Raw genomic sequence first — 23,807 nt, 5'->3', positions numbered from 1 at the left:
AAAAAAAAAAAAAAACAGCTCTTTGATAGTAAAGTTTACCTGACTTAACACTGATTTAACTATATATTCAAAAAAGTTGCATGTTTTCTGATCTCTGATGTGATGATTTACTGCTTTTCCTACTTTTGCATGTTGGCTGGCTAAAATATGACAGCTTTAAATGTAAGAAAACATTTTCAAACAATTTAAATAAAAAAAAAATTTCACAGTTAGATATCGAAAAATTAGTATTTGTAGTTATTATCATTTTATTAACATAATATTAATAATTATTATAATATTAATTAATTAATTACTCTTTAATTATAATATCAATTAATTACTGTGGTAATAAGTTCACATGTGATAGAGTTTAGAGACTTGTACTTATATTGATACTTCTGCAAAGCCAACATTTAACAATCCCTTAAAACATATAAAATCATGTGTTGTGTTTATAGAACATTATTAGAAAAGAAATTCAGTCAGCTGATTGTTATAAAAACAAAATAATATCTACCTTTTAATTTTGACAAAAATCCGTTCAAATCGCAGTATTTTATGGCGTCATCGCTGCCCACTGTTGGACAAACTATGTAATGGCAACACAATACCTAATGTCCCACCTTCATTTACTCTTAAATGTCTTATTTGCCTTTTTTTCTGTCTTATCTTGTAAAGCCCTTTTTTCTTTGTTTTTAAAAGCTGCTACATACATGAAGTTTATTATTATTACTATTAATAGTATTATTATTTTCTGAGTCAAGGCTAGCCTCTCAGACCTGCGCTTCAGTTTCTTATTACCCACTTTTACTCTTACTGCACCTGACTTGTGTATAGGTGTATCTCCCGTAAAACGTCTCACTGACTTATCTTTTGGTCTGCAAAAACAAAAAGTTAAATTGAGCAAAAGTAATTTGGCTCCTCGTGCAGAAATAATGTGCAGACCAGTTTAAATGGCTGCGTGTTTAAAAGCTCTCCCGCCTGGTGCCTGCCTAAAGGAAAGATCTGTTGAATGCAGTAAGAAGAGACTCATAAAAAAGTAGGTAAACTGTGACATATTAGGTGTCAGTCACCAAGATCAGTAATAACTTTGCTTTGTTGTGTTTTGTAGCAACAAGTTAATCAACTCTTGCAATGCTTTAAATCGTGTTCAGTGAATTGTTTTTGAGTGGATTTGGATTATTTGATTAATCGATGGCGCTGTTGATGCTATTTGCTGTTTTTCTTAAATGAAAATATGCTGAATATTTAAAAAAACAGTTTTTTTTCTGGTAAAAACAGTGCTTAGATATTCAGTTTAATTTGATGAAATATTTCTGTTTAAGATCACACTGTGTAAATTCCTGCCTGTGTTCAGGCTTCTCTGGTGACGAAGGTGCTTGGCTTTTATAAAGTGTGATTATTCTGGTTAATTCTTCACCATGTCCCTGATAGGAACGTGATATCGCAGTCAGCTTCTGTGCCTCACAATGGGCTTTTTTGCATTATCTAACAGCCTCTTTTTCCTCGCGTTAAGCCATCGTGACCCGTGAACATGTAGTCTTTAATGATTCTGTACATCACTATCACAAAGACCAAAGTGTGGTGCGTCGAGCACACGTGCCGAAGAGAGGGAGCTTTTGATAGAGCGGATGAACGGAGAAGTTTCAAGGTGCTCCTTGTATTCATTTCTGTTATCACTGAAGCAAACGGGGTGAGAGAGTGCAGTAATTAAAAGTGGAGATGGAAGGATCTCAGGTGGAGATGTTAGAAGTCATGTCTTTGTGAAGGAAACACAAAGGTGGAGAGGTTGGTTGAATGCCTTTGCTTCATCTTAACATCGCTCATCACTCTTCAGAGGACTTTTTAAAGACACTTTCCACCTGTTGCCTTGGTACAGGAAAGAAAAGAAAGATAACTGTACTTGAGAGGAAACACACACACACAAACACACAGGAAGACTCATCCTGGGCGGGTGATAAAACACAAGTCTTACACTGGTGATGGGCCACTTTCAGAGATACTGCAGGCGCGCACACACACACCCTGCTGTGTACATCTGCACACACCTTCAAGGTAAGATACCTGCTTCAACCTCAGCAAAGCCTTGTTTTACCAAACTCACTGTGTCCTCGCGGTTCACTGTCTTGCAGGCTTATATCTGATTGCACGGTTGAAGCATCTAATCACTAAAAGCTTCACATTACACTTGTTTTGTTTATCTTTTTAAAATATATCGACGGGATTGCTGTACCCCTGGCATGCCATTCATTTACATTCTGCCAGCTGTGCTTTGAATGTGCGCTCACCCATCCGTGAATGCTGTCATAAGCCCATAAAAACGCGCTGTAAAGCCAGAGGAGGGGGGCGAAACCACAGCAGGCTATTTATCAACAGCTGTAAATCATCTCCGAAGAAGAAAGAACGGAACCCTTCTCGAACACTGGCCCCTGCGCCGTGTTTCTCATGCTACTTTTGATCACTTTCTAATCCCTTAAGAAAAACACACAACAAGGAGAGAGGGGAAAAAAAGTTTTCTGAACTTTTCCTCTCCACGCCTGCATTGCATGCACGTGTGTTCATTCAGCACGCAATGTCAGAATACAAGCTCCTACAGGACTTAGGTGTGTTTGGCTGAATGTTGCGCTGGAGAGGGAGGCTTTTGTTGGAAAGTATGCAGCGAGTTTTTCTTTTGTCTCTCTTGTTCCCATAATGCTCGTCACATAACGGCTCTCTATTGTTTGGCATGCGGGACGTGAATGAGCAGGTTTATGTAGACTTTTTCGTGCCCCTTAATTTGAAGAACGTACAAAGAACAAAAAAGGAATAAACATGATGATGAGTGGATTTTGTGCCACTCTCATCAAGATAAAAGTGCGTTAAAGAGGTTATTATTGGCTTAATAGATAGCATTAATGCCTGCACTGATCAGGTTCGCTGACAGTTTATTCATTTTTTTTGCTGCTGAGTGACATAAAGGCCTTATTAAATTACGTTTCAGCGCCTTTTACTGCTTTCTCAGAATTAACCAACAGATTTGCATGGCTATCAGAGAAGTGCACATGGACATACGTCTGTTTTTGTTTGCCACGGTTAAAGATAAAGGTATAATCGGCTTGTTCCCACCCTTTTTCCAGCCGATTTGTTTATTTCTGAGAGAATTCACAAACACTCTATTGATAGACGAGCCCTGCACACACAAATAAAAACACACCGGTTTCCTGGTTCATTTACATGACTTTCTCCTGCACAACGCTGCTCTGTTGTCATGTGAAACCTAAATTTTCAAAAAAAAATTTCAGGACACAAAACTGTATACCTGTTTGTTGTCTGTGTGTGTGTGTGTGGGTCTATAGTGCCATTTGCAAATGACCAGAGACCGTTTGTTTGCTCCGCAACAGCTCCACCAGCATGATTTGCATTTCCTTTTTAAAAATCAATGAAATCTAAAGCGACAGTAGGCCATTATGTGCCGGTTTGCTAGAAGTTAGTTGCGTATTTGACTTTGTGGTGTATGTGCAGCATGGAAAACAGGCCAGCGCTCCTCCGCTGCATTGAACTTCTTTGATGACTTATCATTTGTGGGGTAACATTAGATTGTATTAATGTTAAATGAAAGAGGGGGCATAGGGGCGCAGACACACATCGTCGGTAATGCAGGAGACACTCTTCTGGCTTTTATCTCCCACTCTCCACAGCTGAGCGCGATAACTTGTCTAAAATCATGCGCTCACATGCATCCAAGCTGTTGTATCTCTGCAAAATAAAGAGAGAAGCGAAGCCGAGTTACAGCAGTGGACACCGTCATCCTCCGAACACCAAACCTTTGCTGTTCTTACTGCTGTTCCTTGAGATGAGATAAGGATTTAGTTTTCCATGTTTTAATTCTTGTTCACTTTCTTTCAGTTTTATCGCAGCCTGAAGTTTAACACAATTGAAGGCAAAACCACCCAGATAAATTTCTGTATGTGGCATTGAAGCACCTTATCAGCCCGTCACCTCCAAAAACAAAAGATGCCTGCTAACTGGAAAGAATGGTCAGCTTTCTTTTCAAATCCTAGAGCTATATTTAGTTTACTCTTTAAGCTACTTCATTAGTCAGCAATAGTATTTAACTAGAAGTAGTCAAAATTGGGGGAAAAAAGCATTTAAAGTTGGTTTTTTTTTTTTTGTTTTTTTTTAAAAGGCTCTGTAATTAAAACAGCTGGGCACAAACAGCAGGAAATAGTGCACTTGTCTTGGGACTATTTTCAGCTGTGGATTCGTATGCATTTAGTGCTCTAGTGAGTATTTACAGCAGCAGCACAGGTGTGTGCCACAGTAAAGTACAGTGTGTGTGTTTGTGGTGTTGAAAGAGCATGTCAGCCAGTGCAAAAAGTGGGCCTCAGTCAGAGCAGTTGTGAAAACAGCAGAGCTCCGTGAAACAAAGGAATTAAAAACGATAACACAGTAATTGCTGGCAGATTCCATCAACTGCTGATTTTTGGCTTTCTTCACCTTATTCATTCACAAACCGAAAAGCTTACCCTCTCAAAAATAATCTGCTTGGCAAAAAGTGTTCAGTCCTGTTTGTCAGCCTAAAGTTAACCTTTAGCTGTTTCTGCACATCTAATAGGAAAGGCAGCAAATCCATTTTTCTACCTGGGCTCTTCTTTCTTCTCTGTCATCTGGCAGCCCAGGAGATAAGCACGCTGTTACTGAATCTAAGAAAAAGGAATGAAAAGAACCTTTTCTTTTTCTCCCCAAAAGTCGAATGACCACATTTTTTGTGGTTAATGCAGATAAGAAGAAGGGTCTGCACGGGGTGGAGGTCAGAGTGGATGGATGGGTTAACAAAACATCAGACAGTTGGGTTTTAAAAAAACAAACATTGACTATTGATTTGTGGCTGTGACTACATGTTTGTTATTACATTATATTGTGATAATGAAGACCTGCTAACCTTACCTTAGTAACTATTTTACTCCATATCACCAAGCAGTTTTGTATGTAAATCCAACCAAACTTTTACCGTAATGTTAACACACCATAACGGTTTTATTAATGTCTTTGTATCGCTGCCATCTATGATGCCGCATCAGATCAAAAACTCTTTCAGTGTATTTGAGCAAGTGAAAACTTTTGCTATATAAAACATGGTGTTGTAGGCAGCTAGTTACTGAGTGCAGGCAGCTGGTAGTACTCAGTCAAGCTCAGCCCCAAGATTGCTTTTACACTTATTATTAAACTATAAGTCGTAGTTGCTTTACACACGGTATATGCTCACTGGTCACTTTATTAGGTATACTTTGCTTGTGTCAGGTTGGACCCCTTTTGTAGCACATTATACTGGTGGAAGCAGCCATCGTAAGATAGGTAGTGGACATAAATGGACATCCTAAGCAACACTGCTCAGGTAGGCATTTAAACAACCCTGAACTCGTACAAAGGGGCCCCCAAAGTGTGCCAAGAAAATATCACTACTCCACCTGCACCAGTCTGAACCTTTGATACAGGGCAGGATGGATCCATTTTCTTGTTCTTGTTGACAAATTCCAAATCTGTTATGTTGCAGCAGAAATCAAGGCTGTGTGTTTCCAGTCTCCTGTTGTGCAATTTTGATGAGTCCGTACGAATCGTAGCCTCAGTTTTCCTGTTTGTAGCAGGCGGAAGTGGCATCCGACGAGGTCTTCTGCTGCTGTTGCCCATCTGCTTCAAGGTTTGACCTGTTGTGTGCTCAGAGATGCTTTTTGGTTGTAACAAGTGGTAATTTGAGGTCAGCTCGAGGCAGTCTGGCCATTCTGCTCTGACATCAACAAGGCATGCTCTCCCACTTTCTGTTTTTCAGATCATTCTGTGTGGCAAAATCCCAGTAGAACTCCAGTTTTTACGACATCCTGATGTACAGCCTGAACTTCAACAGGGCGTCTTGATTGTGTCTACATTTGTGAGTTGCTACCGTGCAATTAGCTGATTAGACATGTAGCCTAGCAAGCAGTTGAACAGGTGTACCTAACAAAATGGCCAGTAAGTGCATATCCTGACTGTAGAATATCTAGAGCTCCCCTACAGCTTTCTGTTCTCCTGCTTTCATCTCTCTTTCTCCTTCTTGAACAGGCCTCTCTATGTGAATGGATTTCTCTGTAAGCCCTAACATAAGAGGCAGTGGGGCATATTGTGATTTTTATGCAGAGCTTCTGTTGTGTATTCCTATTTTCAGGCACTATCTTGATGTATGTGCTGTGTAGTCAGGACCATGGGCTGGGTCTGTGTGCGTAGCGAGGCAGACTGTGTCATTACGGCGGTCAGCCAGCTACTTCAGACATGATCTCCAGCTTATTGGAGCTGGTTAAGATCTATGGCACTAAGTTGTTGCATACGCAGCTGTACTTGTGAAGCTGAAGCACACATATGCACTCGCGCGTGCGCGCGCACACACACGCAGCAAAGACCTCCTGCAGTTTGCCAGTGCCGAAACAAACAGTCCCTCAGCAGAATCACCTGTTGTGCTCCTACTGCTCAAAGGCGTTGCCATAGTAACGTCTCAGAGTCCTGGCCTCTTGGTCTATGAGACCCTCTGCAAATATAGACCCCCCTCTCCCCCCCACTACTGCTACCACCATGACCATTAGAAACTCCTGAAAACATGCACACACACATGCGCGCGCACACACACACATGCGCGCACACACACACACACACGTTATGTACATGTGGGTGCTCTCAAGAAGCAGTAAATGGAGTGAGGATATAAAGTGTGCCAGGCTAAAGGAGAGAGAGCACATTGTGAGAGTCGGGCCTCCTTTGTCTGAGCTAGCCTGAAGGAGCAGGGGGTGGAAAAGGGAATGGGGGTGGAGGGGCTTTGTGAAGGAAGAGGAGAAAAAAAGTGGCCTTCATACACATCCTTTCTTCTCCTTCTCTTGTTCTATCTCTTTATTGGGAGTGTGTTTTGTCTTCTCTCTCCCCACTCAGCACACCACCACCTCCTCCTCCTCCTCTGATAAATGCCACAGTAGCCTTTCGCTAGCCGCCACAATAGACGACCTGTTTCGGTGAACGCAACGGGAAGAGAGAAAAGGGAGCGAGAGAGAGGGAGAAAGAGGGACGAGAGTGAGACATGAAAAGAAAGATGGCTGCTTTTTAACCTGTGCTTCTGAAAAGCAGGAGAATAAAAGGGGCTGTGACTAAAGCCAGAGTCCTGTTCTCCTCTCTTTTCTCTCTCCTCGGTGTCTTTGTGAAGGGCACGGTTGTGTCATCAGCCTATTTATACATCTTATTTAGAAAGCTTTTGAGAAAGAGAGACGCAGTGGTCATAGAGAGAGCACATTATGAAGCGTATTAAGCAGGATTTAAACACAGAGGACGGGTTAGATGTGTTTGACGTTGATGTTAGTGTACTGGAGACATACAGTCACATAAAGTTAACAACTGAGTTAACTCTAAATGTTACTAAAACTTACTTTTTTATCACTCTGGAGTATTTTCATATGGATGGCTGTAGTGGAAAACGAATGCATAGACTTTGCATCAATGTGTAAAAAGTACCATATTATAGAAAACCTAGTAAATCATGCATTTAAATTTTGTAGAAAATGAAAAAAAGTACATGTGTCATCTGCAAATTTTGAAAAAACAAACAAACAATAGAACCGTGCATTATACTGTCACTGAATGGAGTACAGTGTGTAGCGAGATCAGTTTCAAATTTGTATACTTGGAGTATTTTAGTCGGTGACAACGAATTCTATTTTAATCCATTTTTTTGTTGACCATATGATTTGAATAAAACCTCATTTGCAAGAGAGCTCTGGCTGTATTAAAAAAGACAGTGTATTGTGGTAGGAGCATCACAGTATACCTGTACTGATGACAGTGACATGTCAAAGTGAAATGCTTTATAATACAATTACATAAAGTGTATAACATGGATTTGTTAATACTGTAACTAGTAGTACAGTTTCCTTTGTTTGCACAGTTCTTGCTGCAGACTGCGTCCACCTCTCTACACTTGAGTGATTTAAGTCATCCCATTGCCAAAAAAGACTACGACACAACGCTATTTTTTTAGTGTAGTTTTCAATCACAACTTTTAATTATTTTAATTACTATTTTCTCATTTTTTTCTTTCTTTTCTTCCATAATTTTCCATTGAAGCACATATAGGCAAAGGTCAGCTCTACTCTAGTCAATATTCTACAAATGTTAACTTTCAGCCAAATACACTATGGAGGTGCATACTGTAAGAACATATAGGCATCACTGTCACGGCTGATATATTTCAGTACAGTGGTGTTACCATGATTAGCATCAGTAGTACTATGGAACATTTTTATATTCCATATAAAAACAGACAAACACAGACACATAAGTCTTATGTTTATTTTATCTATTTCTTTTACATATATGGACAACTACTAATGGATTTGTCCTTTTTTAGTGTTTTGGACACTGAAACACTTAATTCTGCTGAGAATCGCAAACAATCCGTGCTTGAAAGCGCATTGAAGCAGCACAGCAGCTGCTGTCTGGAGAGCCTGTGAACTTTAAACTGTGCTCTTACCTCGCCTCACGTACCTGTTGACTGGGAAGATTGTTGAGCTGAATCTTTTCAATGTTGCCTTTAAAGTCTTTTTTTTCCCTCTTCACCTCCCCGCGCTGTTGTTTTTCTGTGCTTGTAAAACCCTCACAGTTGTGCTGCTTCTGTTGGAAAAGAGAAATTAAATTGATGGCATGCATTTGTCTGTATTCGCGCATGCTGCTCTATCTGACAAAGATGAGAAAGTAATTCCATTCTGCATCAGTCTGCTTTAGTTTAGCAGTCAAATACACGGACTGTATGTTGTAAATTGTAACAAAGTGCAGTAAATTGGGACTTTGTGTGGCAACAAATACCCAAACTTTTATTTTGGAGTACACCAGTGTTGGCTGTGGTTGCTTCTACCTTGTTAAAAGAGAAACACAAAAAGCTTGTGCTTATCAGTTCTGCTGAAAGTCAGCCACACCGCAACAAGATGAATAAGAGAAACCACAACCCCTTACACCGTCACTCAATAGAACCGATGAAAACGAACAGAAGACAGTAGTATGCAAACCAAGGTAGGATGCAAAGTCAAAGCGATTCCTTTAATGAGCGATGTCAGGGGTTAGTAATATTCATCTTTAAATGTAAATTCTTGATTGTTCTTATCAGAGATAGACTGAAGCTGTTTGACAAATACCACACAGAGCTTAAGACAAAGCCTGACTCATTCCTGTATTAATAAGAAGGACTGAAATGGGACTGCTTTTGAAATCAAGCAGTTGTCCTTGATCTCTTGACGACAGACAAAAGTCTTAGTGGTTTTGCTGAAGAAACTAAGCACATCTTTGTGGTCTGTGTTGACTCATACGCAGTGCAGGTTCAGTCTAAGTCCTTGTTAAACCTTCAGCAGATACAGATAATTTTTTTTAGGGAGGAAGGAAACAAAAGCAGAAGCAGCGTTGCTAAAGATCTGCAGATGACTCAGTTTGGGTGAACTCATTTATAGGTGCTAATCAGTTATTCAAACTCTATGTAAATGTATTATTATAAGTTACAAATAAAAACACCTATGTGACAGATGGACAAATGCTGACATGCAAAATTTCAGCATTATGCAGGTCCTGATACCAGGGCAGCAGTTTGATAAGATATCACAACTTTTTACTGATAAAACCAGAAAAGATGGAGAGAATACATCATGGCTTTTGAGATGAATGCATTTTTAAGAGATGTGAATTTACTTTAATCACCTAGTAAGTAAGGCATTTATTTTTCTACTATTCTGAGCTCATCGGTGCAGGAAAACAAAGGGGCACGCCTTATCTAAGCTAGCCGATCATACATCGGGACTGAAAGATGATCTTAACTTGTCTCTTAGTATTCTGGTAACGTCTATGTTAAACCCATCTAATTAAAATGCATACTTCATTGTGTGGAGTATGCATCAGAGTAACTAACTGATGTTGAGTTAGCTTGTTTCTGCAGCATGCAAACCAGGCCTTGATATTTAGAACCGCCCATCTCTTGTTAAAGAAATGTCCATAAAATCAATGTGATGGTTATTAGCAAAGACGATATCGCCGTCCTCTTTTGTTGGGCTGATGAGGAGACAGACTCTTTTACTTGCTGATCTAATAGAAATAAACTAAATGTAGGTTTTGAAGCCTTAAGTCTCAGATCAAGCCAAACTAAGGTTTACTCCTGCTTCAGGCTTTTGCAACCAGAGTTTGCTCAGTTATTATGGTTTTCCAACTGTCCGTGATTTCATTTACCTGTGAAAAGCACAATCCTCTTCCTGTTTTGGTTGCACACTTGAACCTCCATTTTCCCAGGGAATTTCATGTGCAGTTGGTACTGCTTGAATATAGCTGCCGCATTGGGCAACCAACATTTATTTTACAGTATAGTAAGCTAAAATTGTGATGTCACTATGAATCAAAGCACTTTCGACTCCAAGTCACATTTTAACCCTACTTTGGTAGATGTTATGCTGTCCCCTTCTACACACTTTATCTACGGTTAACCTCACGTGCACGTCTTTGTCCTCTTGCTTTGAGGTGATGGTGCCCATTTACTAAGAAAGCAGCTGTCCCACTAATGTTTCCATCTTACTGATGTTAGGATTTGTATGGGGAGCTTGTGATGGGAACTGCAAAAACTAGTTATTCAGCTCTATATTTGGTTAAGATGGCATGGGTTACAGTTGACCATAACAACAATAGAAGGAGGTAATATGTGTTAACCCTCTGATCGCTAAGTCATGTAAACACTTAGAACAGGTCGATATGACCAAAAATATTTATCACGATATACATTTGAAAATTTGCGATAATGATATAACTGACGATATAATTGATACTAGACAAAATACTTTACAACTCCACAACTTTATTAGTGCAAAAAAACCCCCATCAATTTATTTTCACTTAAACAAGCAGCTGTTTTTTATGTGCATTAAAGTTATATAAAAACGTAACAGTGCAAATTCCTTGCTGACAGTTTAACCAAAAAGCATTTCCAGTGGAAACTGGCCGACATATCCTCAGCATAAACATGTATAATATCCACAAAACTTAAAAAGAGGTTATACACACACAATACGGTAATATTATGTTGAAGCACAGTACGTATCTCTCCATGAGGCTCCTGTCTACAATAGCCGTAATGCTCCGACAATCCATCAAGCGGTGTGGGTTCGTAGCTTAGCAAAGTTGTACTGAAACATTTGACAGATTTTCGAGCGCCGTGTACCACATAAAATCATTACGAGGTCAGTAAACACAACCAGAATTCATACATAAGGCACATGGGATTATAAGGGGCACTGTTGATTTTCAGAAGTGTGCCGTATTTTCCAAAAAACACGGTAATAACGACAGCCCGCTAGCATGCTCTACCAAAAATAGTGCTTTGTTGTGTATCTGATGGACGAAAGCCGCTTTCGCCCTTCTCATTCTCCATCGCCCTTCTCATTCTCCATCGCCACCATGCTTTTTCCACCATGTGCGTATGAAAACAAAAGCACTGCGCATGCGCATTTTATCCATATTCTATCGCGATATTTCATTTTCTTATCGTTGCCCAACATTATACCGGTATTACCGTGAAAGGTATGATATGGCCCAGCCCTATAAAAACTAAACTGTATTGTGGAGAAAGGCATCATGTACTATTCTGGGGAAAATACATAGTTTTTAATATGTCTCATTTAGAATGAGTGTTGACTTGATTACTAAGACTTAGAGGAACCATACAATAAAAACAAGGATGACATATTCTCATTGACTGGAGATTATTTGTACTTTTGTATTTTTTGGACAATAAAGCACACTTAAAATCCTTTAATTTTCTCAAAAATCGACAGTGTACCTTATAATCTGGTGCGCCTTATGTATGAATTCTGGTTGTGCTTATTGACCTCGAACTGATTTTCTGTGGTACACGGCTCTCAAAAATCTGTCAAAAAATGTTTTAGTATGACTTTGGTAAGCTACAAAGCCACACCTCTTGATGGTTTGTTGGAACATTATGGCTACTGTAGTCAAGAGGAATCTGGGTCCAAAACTCCGTCTGCTTCAGATCCCGAAGTCAAACAAACACTGAGAGTAAAAAACTGTCTAAATTCTTTCATCTGTAATAAAATGATCAGCGTTGCTGCTTTACCAGGTGTAACAATTAAGTCTAACATCCAGGCATCCATGAAAACAGAAGTTATTAAATTAAACTGAGTTAGAAGTTAGCAGGAAGTTAGCTACATGTGCTACATGGTGGCTAGCTACACAGCTATGTTAGCATAGCATAAACACAGTGAAGCTTGAGGATGAAAGCCAACTTTTTTCCACTCGATAAAAGTTAATGTGAGGGTTCCCGATGGTTAGGGACAAATGCAATCGCATGGCAGGATGCTGTAAACGGACCAAACTTCATTTAGGAGAACAACTGAGATAATCCATCCACAATACCAGGTTAGTCATTAATAAACTGCAACAACAGACGAGCTGCGAGAGACTTTAACATTAATGAATCAATGGTACGCAAGTGGAGGAAGCAGGAAGAATGAGTTGAGTAAAGTTTGACTTATCTGACTGTTTTGTTTCGCTTAATCCGTCTTATAATTCGAAAAATACAGTATGTATTTGCTGCAGCATTTAGTATCATATCTAAACTATTTGGCACACTTGTAAGTGAAACTCTTTAGATATGCTATCTTAAATTTCTGATAGCAGAATTTTTCATTTAATGGTAAATTAGGAAAATGTTTGATGTCTACTTTGTACGAATAAATATATGTATAATTGTGTGTCTTTTCGTTTGATTAGCTCACAGCCAGAATATATTTCCCCATGAGTTTCTTCTACTGCAGGTTACTTCATGTATGCCACAAACACCATGAGCAGTGCATAGAATGATTCAAGTACCTCAGATTGTCAGGAAGTCTATTCACGGGCCAGCAAGCAGAATTATTTTGTTTTTCTTGCCACGCTCATGGTGTGTGTATGAGATTTTCATTCCTCTTGCTTTCTTATCTGACATGCAAAACATTTTTTCTTCGCTCGTTCGTGCCGCTGCTGATTCTCAAATGTATTGTGATGTAGGGATGTTCGATATAACGATATATATCGGATAACGATATAAAAACGTCTATCATTTCATTTTACGCTATCGTTTGTTTCGTGGTGTCGCAAAATAAACTCTTTACGCCAATATTTTTTCATCGTTTTGATGGTCACTGTAGTGGCTATATTAATTTCTTAAAGTTCTCTCTTTCTCTTATATTTTATATAACACTACAGTTGGACAAGCGCCTGTTTTTATGCATTGTCGTTAGCAACAACGACGGTAAAACCATCGCATGTCCGCTTGTTTATGTTCCACATAAACCTTTCACAATAAAGCCCAAATCCTGTTGAGACTTTTCAAAATACACTGAATCACGTGAAAGAGCAGATTATTCACGGATGAGAAGCAAAAAAGAGCCGCCAGGTGCTAAAAAATAAACCTTAGACTCAAACGTTAGAACAGGCTTTTCCCCGCAGCACGCCGTGTAATAAATACTCACAAAGAAAACGGCGGCCGTTACAACTTATGTCTAAAAATGTATAGTTTCATGCATCGGTTAAAACACTCGACTCCAGCTACACGAAGCACAGCTGGAAACACTTCACGCAAATCGAGCTGCACGAGATTCACAGAATTTACAGAAAATTTTACATTTTTGTGATTTATATCGTTATCGGGACGATAGAATTCTTACATCGGGATATGAGATTTTGGTCATATCGCACAGCCCTATTGTGATGTGTGCCCTTCTTGTAACTATTTTCTTCCCTTTATTAAATATGGATTTTAAACTTCCAACCCAAACAGAGCTCAGTCTTCATACAATAAAGTTGCTCCACAGTGTACGAATTAATATGCATCTCTGCTAAATGTTTTCATTCATGTTGTGTCTCTTTACGTAACCTCTACTAAATCTATATTTGTTGCATTTGCAAGTACGAGGTGATGTAGAGATGTAATGGAATGGCGTGTGTGTGTGTGTGTGTGTGCTCAGTGCAGTGGGTGGACCCCTGAGGGGCAGCCCCTGAACTGCAAGAGGAAAAGGGGAGTAAAATGTAGTCTTTGTGATGTCTCTATCACTCTATCACAGTGCGGGAGCTCCCAACACTGCTCTTTGTGTGTGATGAACTGACCAACGACCACAGAACAACAGCAACTTATCAGGCCTTATAGTATGTGCGCACACGCACACACACACGCATTCATTGCACACTAAAAGGAAAAAAGAGAAACTTGAAAAAATTGGAAAACTGCGTGTGTATGCTTGATGAGGTTATTCTTTGGACTATGCACCATGGTTCAGTACTCTTGACATCAAAAGGCCAAGAGAACAGAAGAAGAGAGGGGAAGGAAAGAGGAAGAGAGCAAGGCTTTTGTGTCTCCAGTCCTAAGAGCTCATTCTCTAATGAGGCCCAGTCAGCAACACAAGGAAGCTGCTGTGTGTGTGTGTGTGTGTGTGTGTGTGTGTGTGTGTGTGTGTGTGTGTGTGTGTGTGTGTGTGTACCCACATGTTACCAAACCTCTCCAATATTTAAAAAAATAAATAAATAAAAAAATCCAAGACCAAAACATACTCTCACAAATCTTTGAGACCTCATCTCTCAGCGTGATCTTACAAGTGTTCAGTACAAGTGTTGTGTTGGACGGCCTTGAAATGTGATTGAAAAGCAGCTTTTGAATGTGAAAGCAGCCAGGTAGTGTTGAATAAAAGTGACTTAAACTGTTGGAGATCCAGAGAAGTAGAGCTTGAAAAGGTGTGTAAGTCAAGTAAAACTGTGTGCATGTTTGAAATTCAGGAGTTTAAAGTGTGATTTGCAATTGTGAGACAAATTGCAAAGGAATGCTCACAATAAGCTGCAGTTTTTTTCTTGCTCACCTGACATCATCCCCTGGTTTCTAGAGTGTGAATTTTTCATCCTTAGGCCATTGAGATGTTTATTTTCTTTTTCTCAAGTCAGGGATGATTATATTTAGATGAGCAGACTGAGTGATAAAATTTCTGAAAACACTGCCATGCATCCATAAGCTGCATGAGTGCAAACTTTCTAGATACTCTTTACCTCACATCAAGTCATAATACACTATATGGACAAAGGTACTGGCCACTCACAGGTCATGAAACATGGCGTGTTTACGATGCACCTCAGCATAATGGCTTAATGGCTCACTTTGGCTGTAGTCGGCGCCTAATGTAAAGAATAAAGTAACATGCCTGACGGGACAAGTAGAACAAGAACTATTCTGTGCTGGGAAATAACTGAGTATCCAGTTCCTTTGAGGTTGAATCCCCACCAGCACCTTTAACTGTTTACGCTGACAGACACATGGCATTGCAGAGGTTCCTATTAACGACACATTTTCTCTTCACAATGACAAACATCATCACGTTGCTATATGGAGCACATGGAACGGCTTCTTGTTATGTTTCAGGAGATAATTAGTGCTCGGAACAAAAGAGGGCAAGTAAAATCATGTATGTCTCCCATGTAACCTTTGTGGAACATCATAAAGGTGCGTTTGCTTACTTGTATCTATTTACAACATAGTTGACTAAACATTGTTACCTCACTGAAGCTTTACTTATTTTCTTCAAAAAACTACTCTCGCAGCGCTGCCAAACTGGTTGATATTGTATCTCGCATCACACCAGAATTCCCTACATTTTCAGCTTGAGTGTGTCCGATCAGATTACCTCTGCACTATACACCACTGTGCACTTACGGCAACTAATTGTGGAGCTCCTTTCCCCACTTGCACGCAGGAGTCAGAGACCAAACTACATCCAACAATGTAAAATGAGAGGTAACAGTGAGGGAGGGGGCTTTATAATACTGCATTGTACATCAAAATGTTGAAATTTGTGCTTTATCAAATGATCTGATCACGATAAAGCAATCGGAGCTTTGATTAAAAAGTTTTTGGTAAATAGTAGGGTAAAGATTTTTTTAAAGATTTTTTTTTTTTTGCTTCGTTTTAAAATTGTTTGCTTGTCTCTTTGATTCGTTGTGACCGGTTGCCTTATTCCCTTACCTTTACAACCACCCACCCAGCATTTTTCTGTCCCCCCACCCCGCCACACATCCTGGAAATCATAAAAAGCCTAGAATAAAGCCGACTGTGTTCGAAAGTGTCTAAAGCCCGTGAATGTGCTTATCACACCGCAATCAAACCTGTTGGCTGGTTGAGTTCCGATCAGTGTCATGCACGTCTGTAAGCAGCAAAGGTTACCTGCAAACAGCATGCTAATTATGCAAACGCAGCAGCTATACGATGGGATTTGAACAGGCTCTTTGTACTTCCCCTCTTGGGGGGGGGGGCTGGTCAGAGGTAACAGAAGAGTAGAAAAGACAGGCGTTACCGGTGAGGGAGAAACACTCACTATGACCTGTGTCAGCAGATCTCTTCCAGTTCTTCCAGTCAGGGAGCGCTGTTGGATCTCCTCGCTTCCACTCTGCACTACCAGGTCAGTACAGACAGCTACAGAGGGTAGATGGATAGGTGAGAGTCCAAGGTGTGCTTGTGTAAGTGTTTGTGAACATCTTTTAATTCAGTCTTGCTTTTCCTTTAAATAGACACTGATCAAAGTAGGAGATGCATGTTTCTTTAAAAAAAATGAATATGTGTGTTTTTAATGCTCCGTGTTACTAATGAAGCACAACCACTAACTGAACTGGTGATGTGGTTTGCTTGAGTAATGTTTTGCTTGACGCTCTTGCCGTGATAAGGCCGAGCCAGGCCCTGTGGGCACACTGGCTCTATAGCTGGTGCGGAACACTAAATTGTTTTATCATCCCTAATCAAATAGTGCTAGCTGCAAAACATATCCACAAACACTTGTTTATACATTGGTTCGCACTTGTCTTAACATGACTGCACAGCAGGTTGGAAACTTATAGTGTGAGTTCGGTCATGGGACACCGCTGACAATTGAACAACAAGTGAGAAAATTTCCTAAATGCGATTGTTTTTCAGAGATGAAACTGGCTATGGAAACTCGTGCAGATCAGGGTCTGAGTTATTTTACCTTTTTCTTTGTTTGTTGCATTTTTTTTTGTTTGTTTTTGACCTGATAGATTCTTGTGCCTGAGCCAAGTATAAGTAAGTGATTTTGTGTTTTTGTTTTTTGCATTTGGCAGAAGGAACCTTCTGCCATTACAGCTGTCAGTCTCACTACCGACAAAGAGAATGTCTTTATTTGTTTATCACCAAGTAGGCTGCTTTAGATGTCTAACATTTTATCCTGCTGCTCGCTACTGCTGAGAATGGCTCCTGGCACTCTCTCTTACGTCTATTGTGCATTCTGTGCTATTCTGCCTCAGGCAGCAGTTAGAAAGCGACAAGGACGATATAAACCCAGCAGCCTGCTCTTGTTGGGAGGGGTAAGGTGAAAAGAAAAACAAGCGGTGAGAAAAGAATAAAGAAACAAAGGAAGAAAAGAAAAGAAAGGGAGAACAACAGAAGGGATTTGCATTGCCAAGCCTCCTGGGGGGAAATGTTGGGTTTTACATGTTACAACTTGTTGGGTAACTGAAGGTTTTGTGTGAAGTGATTCTTGTGTCATGGGAAGTATAACGTTTCAGTGTTTTGAGTGCTCAAAGGAAAGGAGGCCATTTTTGTCAGAGGACAGAGGTATGCTCTCTCCCTGTCATTCTCCAGCCCCTCCCTGTCTGTTGTGGCGGGAGCGCTCAGCTCGCAGCGGGTAGTCCTGGAACAGCGCAGCCATGACTGTGGTTGGATAGCGAGGCCACTGTGGTCTGCTTTCAGAGGATCAACTCCCGGAGTCCTTCCTGTCAGAGACTAATTACGTGTTTTGTCGAATGTGATCGTATTTTAATGACGCTAGAGCTAGGAATTATTAGTTAATAACAAAGCTAGCCAGAGCTAGTGGTAGTTATCAGCTAACGCTAGGTCTGGCTAGCTTTATTCCAGTTTGTTTAGCTAGGTGGAATCATACGTCTCTTTAATTTTGGCTAGCAAAAACTGCAGTTGCTTGTTTTCTAAGCAGTTAGGTTAAGTTAATAACTTGCAGATATAGAAATAGAATACTTTCTTTAATATAATTATTTAATATTTTTGTCCACAAAGAAGAGCTATCAACATGTAAAATTGCTTAGCTAGCATGTTACCAAGAGATGCAACTTGCCACAAGGCAAAGTATGCAACTTCTCGGGTCTCCAGTCAATTTATGGTTCAGCAAGAGGAGCTTGCTCATAGTGTGTAGGTAGTTAGGGATGGTCGGTTTGGCCGTCAGTGAACAAAGTATGTCGTTCAGCCAGTCCGTGGGCTATTCTTGCTTGTGTCACTGTTGGTCTGTCAAACTGCTGAAGCGAAAAGTGACGTTCTAACATACAAAGAGCTGAAGTGGAACAAAGAATTAAACTGTGCAAAGTGTCCACTGCAGCCACTGTCTGTGCTTTTCATGCTGTACTTTTGATCTTTAACGTTTTTTCACGCTTCTTCCTTGTCAACCAATCAGCATTTGGCAGGCGCTTAAATCACGTTCGGAGCACTGCATGGGGGGAGGCCAAGAACCCTAGAACTCTAGAAGTACAGCAGTGGCATTGTGCAGTGTTCCTCTTTTTTAATGATCTGCCAGGCCTTTACTGCAGCAGCTTTCAGTTGCTGTTTGTTTGTGGGCCTAACCCTAAAGTTTAGTCATCAACAAGTGCATGCTCATTTGGGTTAAGATCAGGTGACTGACTTGGCCATTCAAGAATATTTGACTTCTTTGGTTTAATAAACTCCTGGGTTTCTTTTGCTGTATGTTCTGGGTCGTTGTCCATTTGTATTATGAAACACTGCCCAATCAGTCAGACACAGTATGTCTCTGAACTCCTCAGAATTTGTTCAGCTGCTTCTGTCCTGTGCTACATCATCAAAAAACACTAGTGTCCCGGTGCTACTGGCAGCCATGCACACCCAAGCCATTGGGCTTTGGACCATGAGCTGTTCCACACCTTCTCCATACTTTTTTCTTGGCATCATTCTGGTAGAGGTTAACCTTGGTTCCATCTATCCAAAGGATGTTTTTCCAGAATTGTGTTTTTGTGGTGCTGACTTCATCGGTGCTTTCTGTCTTTCTCAGAATGTAACAAACGCTGTATCAATGCTGTATCAATTTCTCAGAAGGTTTTTTTTCTGTTTTCTCAGCTTAAGGATGGCTTGTTTCACCTGCATGCAGAGGTCCTTTGACTGCATGTTGTCTGTTCACAGCAAAATCTTCTAACTCAAGCACCACACCTCAAATCAACTCCAGGCCTTTTACTGCTTAATTGATAATGACATAACAAAGGAATTGCCCATACCTGCCTATGAAATGGCGCTAATAGTGCAATTACTTTTGGTCCCTTTAAAAAAAAGGGTGGCGCATGTTAAGGAGCTGAAACTCCTAAAACCTTCTTCCCATTTGAATGTGGGTACCCTCAAATGAAAGCTGAAAGTCTACACATCATCATGTCCATGTCTATTATATAACTATAATTGGAATATTTTTCAGTAAACATGTGAAAAAAACAACTCTTGGCTGCTCTGAGGTCTGTTTCATTGTGATTTCTTAGCAGCATGTGGTGAGCGCCTATAAAAGCTGAATAACACCGTAGGTGGTTGAAAAACAGGCCTCAATCAGATAACCTTAGAAGAAGCCAGTGCTATTTAAGTCATGCAACACACCGCATATATACATGTATGCACAAGGTCAGGTTCCACGTAGGTGCAGTCAGTGCAGATAGGCTAAGTGTGTGTTTAACTAGAGAGAGATGTGAAGGCAAGCGATAACCTGATAACTTTGACTGGTTTGCATTGTTCACCCTCAGGCACAAATTGTATTGTTTTTGAAGTACCTTTGTGCTTGTAAAAATGCTTGCACCTGGACGCACATTCCTCGCTGACAACAACAGTGCGGGCTTCTGAGATTCTGTGCATACCTCTGCACTTGGTGACACACACACACAGAGTATGTGCAGAGGCGTGTGAAAGCCACCTGTGGCAGCTCTGCGGTCCAGCCCCTGTGGAACGTGAAGGGAAGACCCAGGAATAACTTGCTGTGTGGGACTCAGCTCGGTATGTTGCCACTGCCGCCTGCGCACAACCCTCCAACCCCCTCTCTTCCGGCAATCAGTCCCTCGCCGCCACATGGACGGTGACTGCTGCGGTGTTCGCTTATAACAGTTTCCCACCTCCATCCCTCCACAATCGTTCCTTCCCAACACCCTACAAAACTACACCACAGCTGAAAGCAGACGTCAAACAGGATTAGGCTGATGAACAGTGTTGTGGGTTTGAAGCTGATGGTAACTTTTCCCAAATATGACAGATAACAAATGCAATCAGGCAGTAAAATTTGAAGCAAAATCACAGTTGTTGTTTTTTTAATATGAAAGATATACAAACGAGTGTGATATCATCTTTAAACCAAGAGTAATCAAACAGGTGGCATCAAATGAGTTCAATTGCCGGTGATCCCCCTGCTTGCAGGTGTGTTTATTGTGCTTTTTAGTTACCGTCAGCTGTGTAAATTAGATTTTCTTTTATCGCTTTGTGATTTGAAAACACAACGAGTCATAAATGCACACACACTCACACAGGTTTAGAGCCTAGCCAGGCAGGTGGGTTTGTGTTAAAATGCACCAACAACATTACTGTGTGTTTCCTAGAGTGCTAGAAATGTGTTTTTCATGTTGCTTGGCGTTGGCAGAGGGGCCGGTCAGGAGCTTCGGGAGTGTTCCCAGAGGGCCGCGTAACTGTTGAGCTGGTGTTCTCATAAACAAAATATGTTCATTAAACTCATCAGGTAAGTAAGGGACGTGTCTCACTTTACAGGGTTGACACTGCAGCCTTTGTAAAATTGCAAAGGGAAATCGCCCTCTTCAAGTTGGTCCAAGTTGCTTGGCTTTAGTCAAGTTGTCATTATCCTTTCTCAAGAGGTCATAGGAATCCACGTCATCTGCTGAGATAATTACAAGTGTGGCATTTATTATCGACGAACTGAATTTAAAGATCAAGACAAATATAAATATTTAAAGATTTTTTTAATCTAGTTGTCAGGATTTCCTAAAAAACAAGCTGTTGTCATAGTAGTGAGTGAAATTCAAGTGTTTAGTTGTTTATTCTGCCAATTTCCTTGAAGATTAAATTAAACATTATTCCAGTAGACAAAGTATCTCAGTAGTTTTCTGTGGTTATGCTTGCACCACATAATGACCTTATATTTGCTTGATGTTGCTTGCTGGACTTGTACCAACTGCAGAGCAACTGCACCCATTGAGTTTTTCACCTGAATTATGCTCCGCTGCAGACATGTACAGCTGACGGCCAATTATTCATTCCTGTTATAGTTCTTTGAAGTCTGCCACCTGGAGCGTAGCGTAGTTGGTGCATTGCGATGTAAATTATCTGCAGACAAGTCCTTGTGGTCTCAGGAAACAAACAGACTTCACGGACGTTCCTGCAAATGCTTGCACTCTCTATCCATTACTTGGAGCTAAAATCAGACTGTAAACAACTCTTCCGTGACCACATGGCAGCTGAGTTCGGTGCACAACGTTTCTACCTGTGTTTTGCAGCTTTTAACACACACACAGACACACAAACGCATGCATATACATCACTGAGGTTTGGAGTCTTGGACCCTGGCAGACAGGTGGCTTTGTTTGGAAACACAGTGTGCAAGCTAAAGGGGGGGGCACTAATCATTATTATGCTTTCCGCAGAACGGTGGCGCTTTTTTTTTTTTTTTTTTTTGCCATGTTCCTGAGTTGGTCGGCACATTCCGCTGGCATTGTTATCCGGCCTGTTTCCTGCGGCCGGCGGCTTTTGTCAGCCTCTCCCCCATTGTCTCGGCTTCCTTTGTTCCCCGGCTCCAACAATGGCTTTTTTTCTGCCTCTTTATATATATGTGCACTTTTTGCCCTTGTGTGTTCTGTTTGTTTTGTTCTGCTGTCTGCTGTGTTTTTCTTTCCTCCTGCTGTAGAGCTGGGAAATAACACACGTATGCACACAACCCTGAGTTGATTTGTTCAAGTTCACTCTGGTTCAAACCTTTCTCACTCAACCTGTCCCCTCTTCAGTTTTCTGCTTTTCTTCCTCACTGAGGCGTTGTCTGTCTCCCTCCCCTATAACCTCTCATTATTCACTGTCACAAACTGAGGGAGACACACACACACACACACACACACACTTTAACACAACCACCACCTAACTCTCAAAACTGAATTCAGGAGTCACCTTTTTTTCTTAAATTTACCACCTCAAAATTAGGGTTTCCTTTAAGAGGCAGAAATGTCACAAATTGATTTAGCTATTTGTAGCAATTATTAACTTATAAGCAGGATATAAGCAAATTGTATCTAATTATGGAAAACCAATAAGAATCTTTTTTTTTTTTTTTTTTTTACAAAAGTCCTTTTTAAAATTTTAGATATGCTAAAACTTGCAAGAGTAATAAAAAAGTACATATTTCGATTGCTTAGAGTCAGGGTTTGGGGTTAGGGATATCACTAATGATGACTTAAACCTTGGAGGGATAATGTGAGGTACTACTGATGTGTAAGACTGTCCTGATACTGTTTTTGGGGCTTGGAAGATGTGCCTGATGAGCATTGGGAGAGACTGGGTGCTGACGGAGGTCTGGCAAAATAGCTGACATTGTAAATGTCACAAAACAAACAAACGAACAAAAAAGAATATCCAAAACCCTAAATGGAAACCAAATGGTTTGGCTATCTGAGAGGTAGAATATTTGTGTGCATGCCTGTAAAAGTAACAGCAATCAAAATAATGGGGAAACAGCTAAACCGAATTATTTTTGGAGTAAAAGATCGCATAAGTGTTAGTGTCCAGTATAAATGCTCATAGTACTCATTATTTATTATTCACAGCTTACACCTCTTTGCTTTAATCATGCTCTATAGCAGTATTTGATTACAAACTTCTGTTTAAGACCATATTGTTTATTTTCCCTATGACCGTTCATAAAGCTTCATAGTTGTAAGAGTCTCTAGCCCAGTTGCCGACACACCTCTAAGGATTCCTTTTTCGTCCTTAGCTTTAGTCCAAATAAAATATCTGAACAGCAATTGGATGAAATTTTCCACCAACAAATTTTCTATTATTTTTTCTTCTTTGCTGTCAATATGTTTACTCCCAAATCTAGAACTGGGAGATGATTACCCAGTGCCCAAACCTCACCACACCCAAATGACAGCTAGTATTGTGTATTTTTTTTTGTCTTTCAACAGAATGGTTGAGCCCAGCCCTCCAGCACTTCACATTCACTCCAGTGGGGATGTCAACATGGCAGGCGTTGGTGTCAAAGTAGAACGTGAAGACTCTGGGGGAGGGGCTGCAGTGGATACCAGTGGCGAACTTCGTAAAACGTCTCCTTCGCGTGATTGGTCAGGAACTCAGCCCCTTGAGGCTCGCCAGTTGACCCCACCACTGTCTCGCTCCCCTTCAGTAAGGATTACGAAAGGCATGACAGGGAATTTTAGGAAGTCAACAATGTGTCATAGATTGGTATATCAAAATATAAAGTATATTTGCATGTTCTTGGTGAGATTTTAATTGAGGTTCTCTTTTCTGTCCTGACAGGAGGGATCTCCAGGGAAAGACCTGCCTCACAGACAGAGCCCCATGGGACTGAAGGAACCTAGGATGCATGATCGATCAGAGGGACAATCCAACTTGAAAGAAGGTCTGTCAAAAGCAACCGCCATTTCAAAACTTTATTTACAACCACAGAGGTGCAAACCGAGAGTCAGTTCTGTCTGCCATGGTGTTGATGTTCATT

At 40.5% G+C, this 23,807-nt stretch overlaps 1 protein-coding gene across 4 annotated transcripts in view; it reads left to right on the top strand.

Moving 5' to 3' along the window:
* The window catches only part of LOC102312749 (SRY-box transcription factor 13), a 47,563-nt gene that overhangs the window by 4,456 nt on the left and 19,300 nt on the right, over positions 1-23,807 (top strand). For 2 of the 4 annotated variants that reach the window (XM_042222893.1, XM_005933485.2), the window contains exons 1-3: positions 14,548-16,484; positions 23,257-23,473; positions 23,609-23,711. In XM_042222893.1, coding sequence (XP_042078827.1) covers positions 16,402-16,484; positions 23,257-23,473; positions 23,609-23,711 — 403 coding nt within the window. In that variant the 5' untranslated portion in view covers positions 14,548-16,401. Of the gene's footprint in view, positions 1-251; positions 2,038-14,547; positions 16,485-23,256; positions 23,474-23,608; positions 23,712-23,807 lie in introns of those variants that run through there. The other 2 variants (XM_005933486.2, XM_005933484.2) reach the window with 2 other exon arrangements.

The sequence above is a fragment of the Haplochromis burtoni genome, unplaced genomic scaffold, assembly GCF_018398535.1.
Source record: "Haplochromis burtoni strain Fernald_Lab_line unplaced genomic scaffold, NCSU_Asbu1 Contig_97, whole genome shotgun sequence".
Lineage (NCBI taxonomy): Eukaryota > Metazoa > Chordata > Actinopteri > Cichliformes > Cichlidae > Haplochromis > Haplochromis burtoni.
Note: the sequence above shows the minus strand (reverse complement) of the source record. Positions and strands in the feature narration are given on the sequence as shown.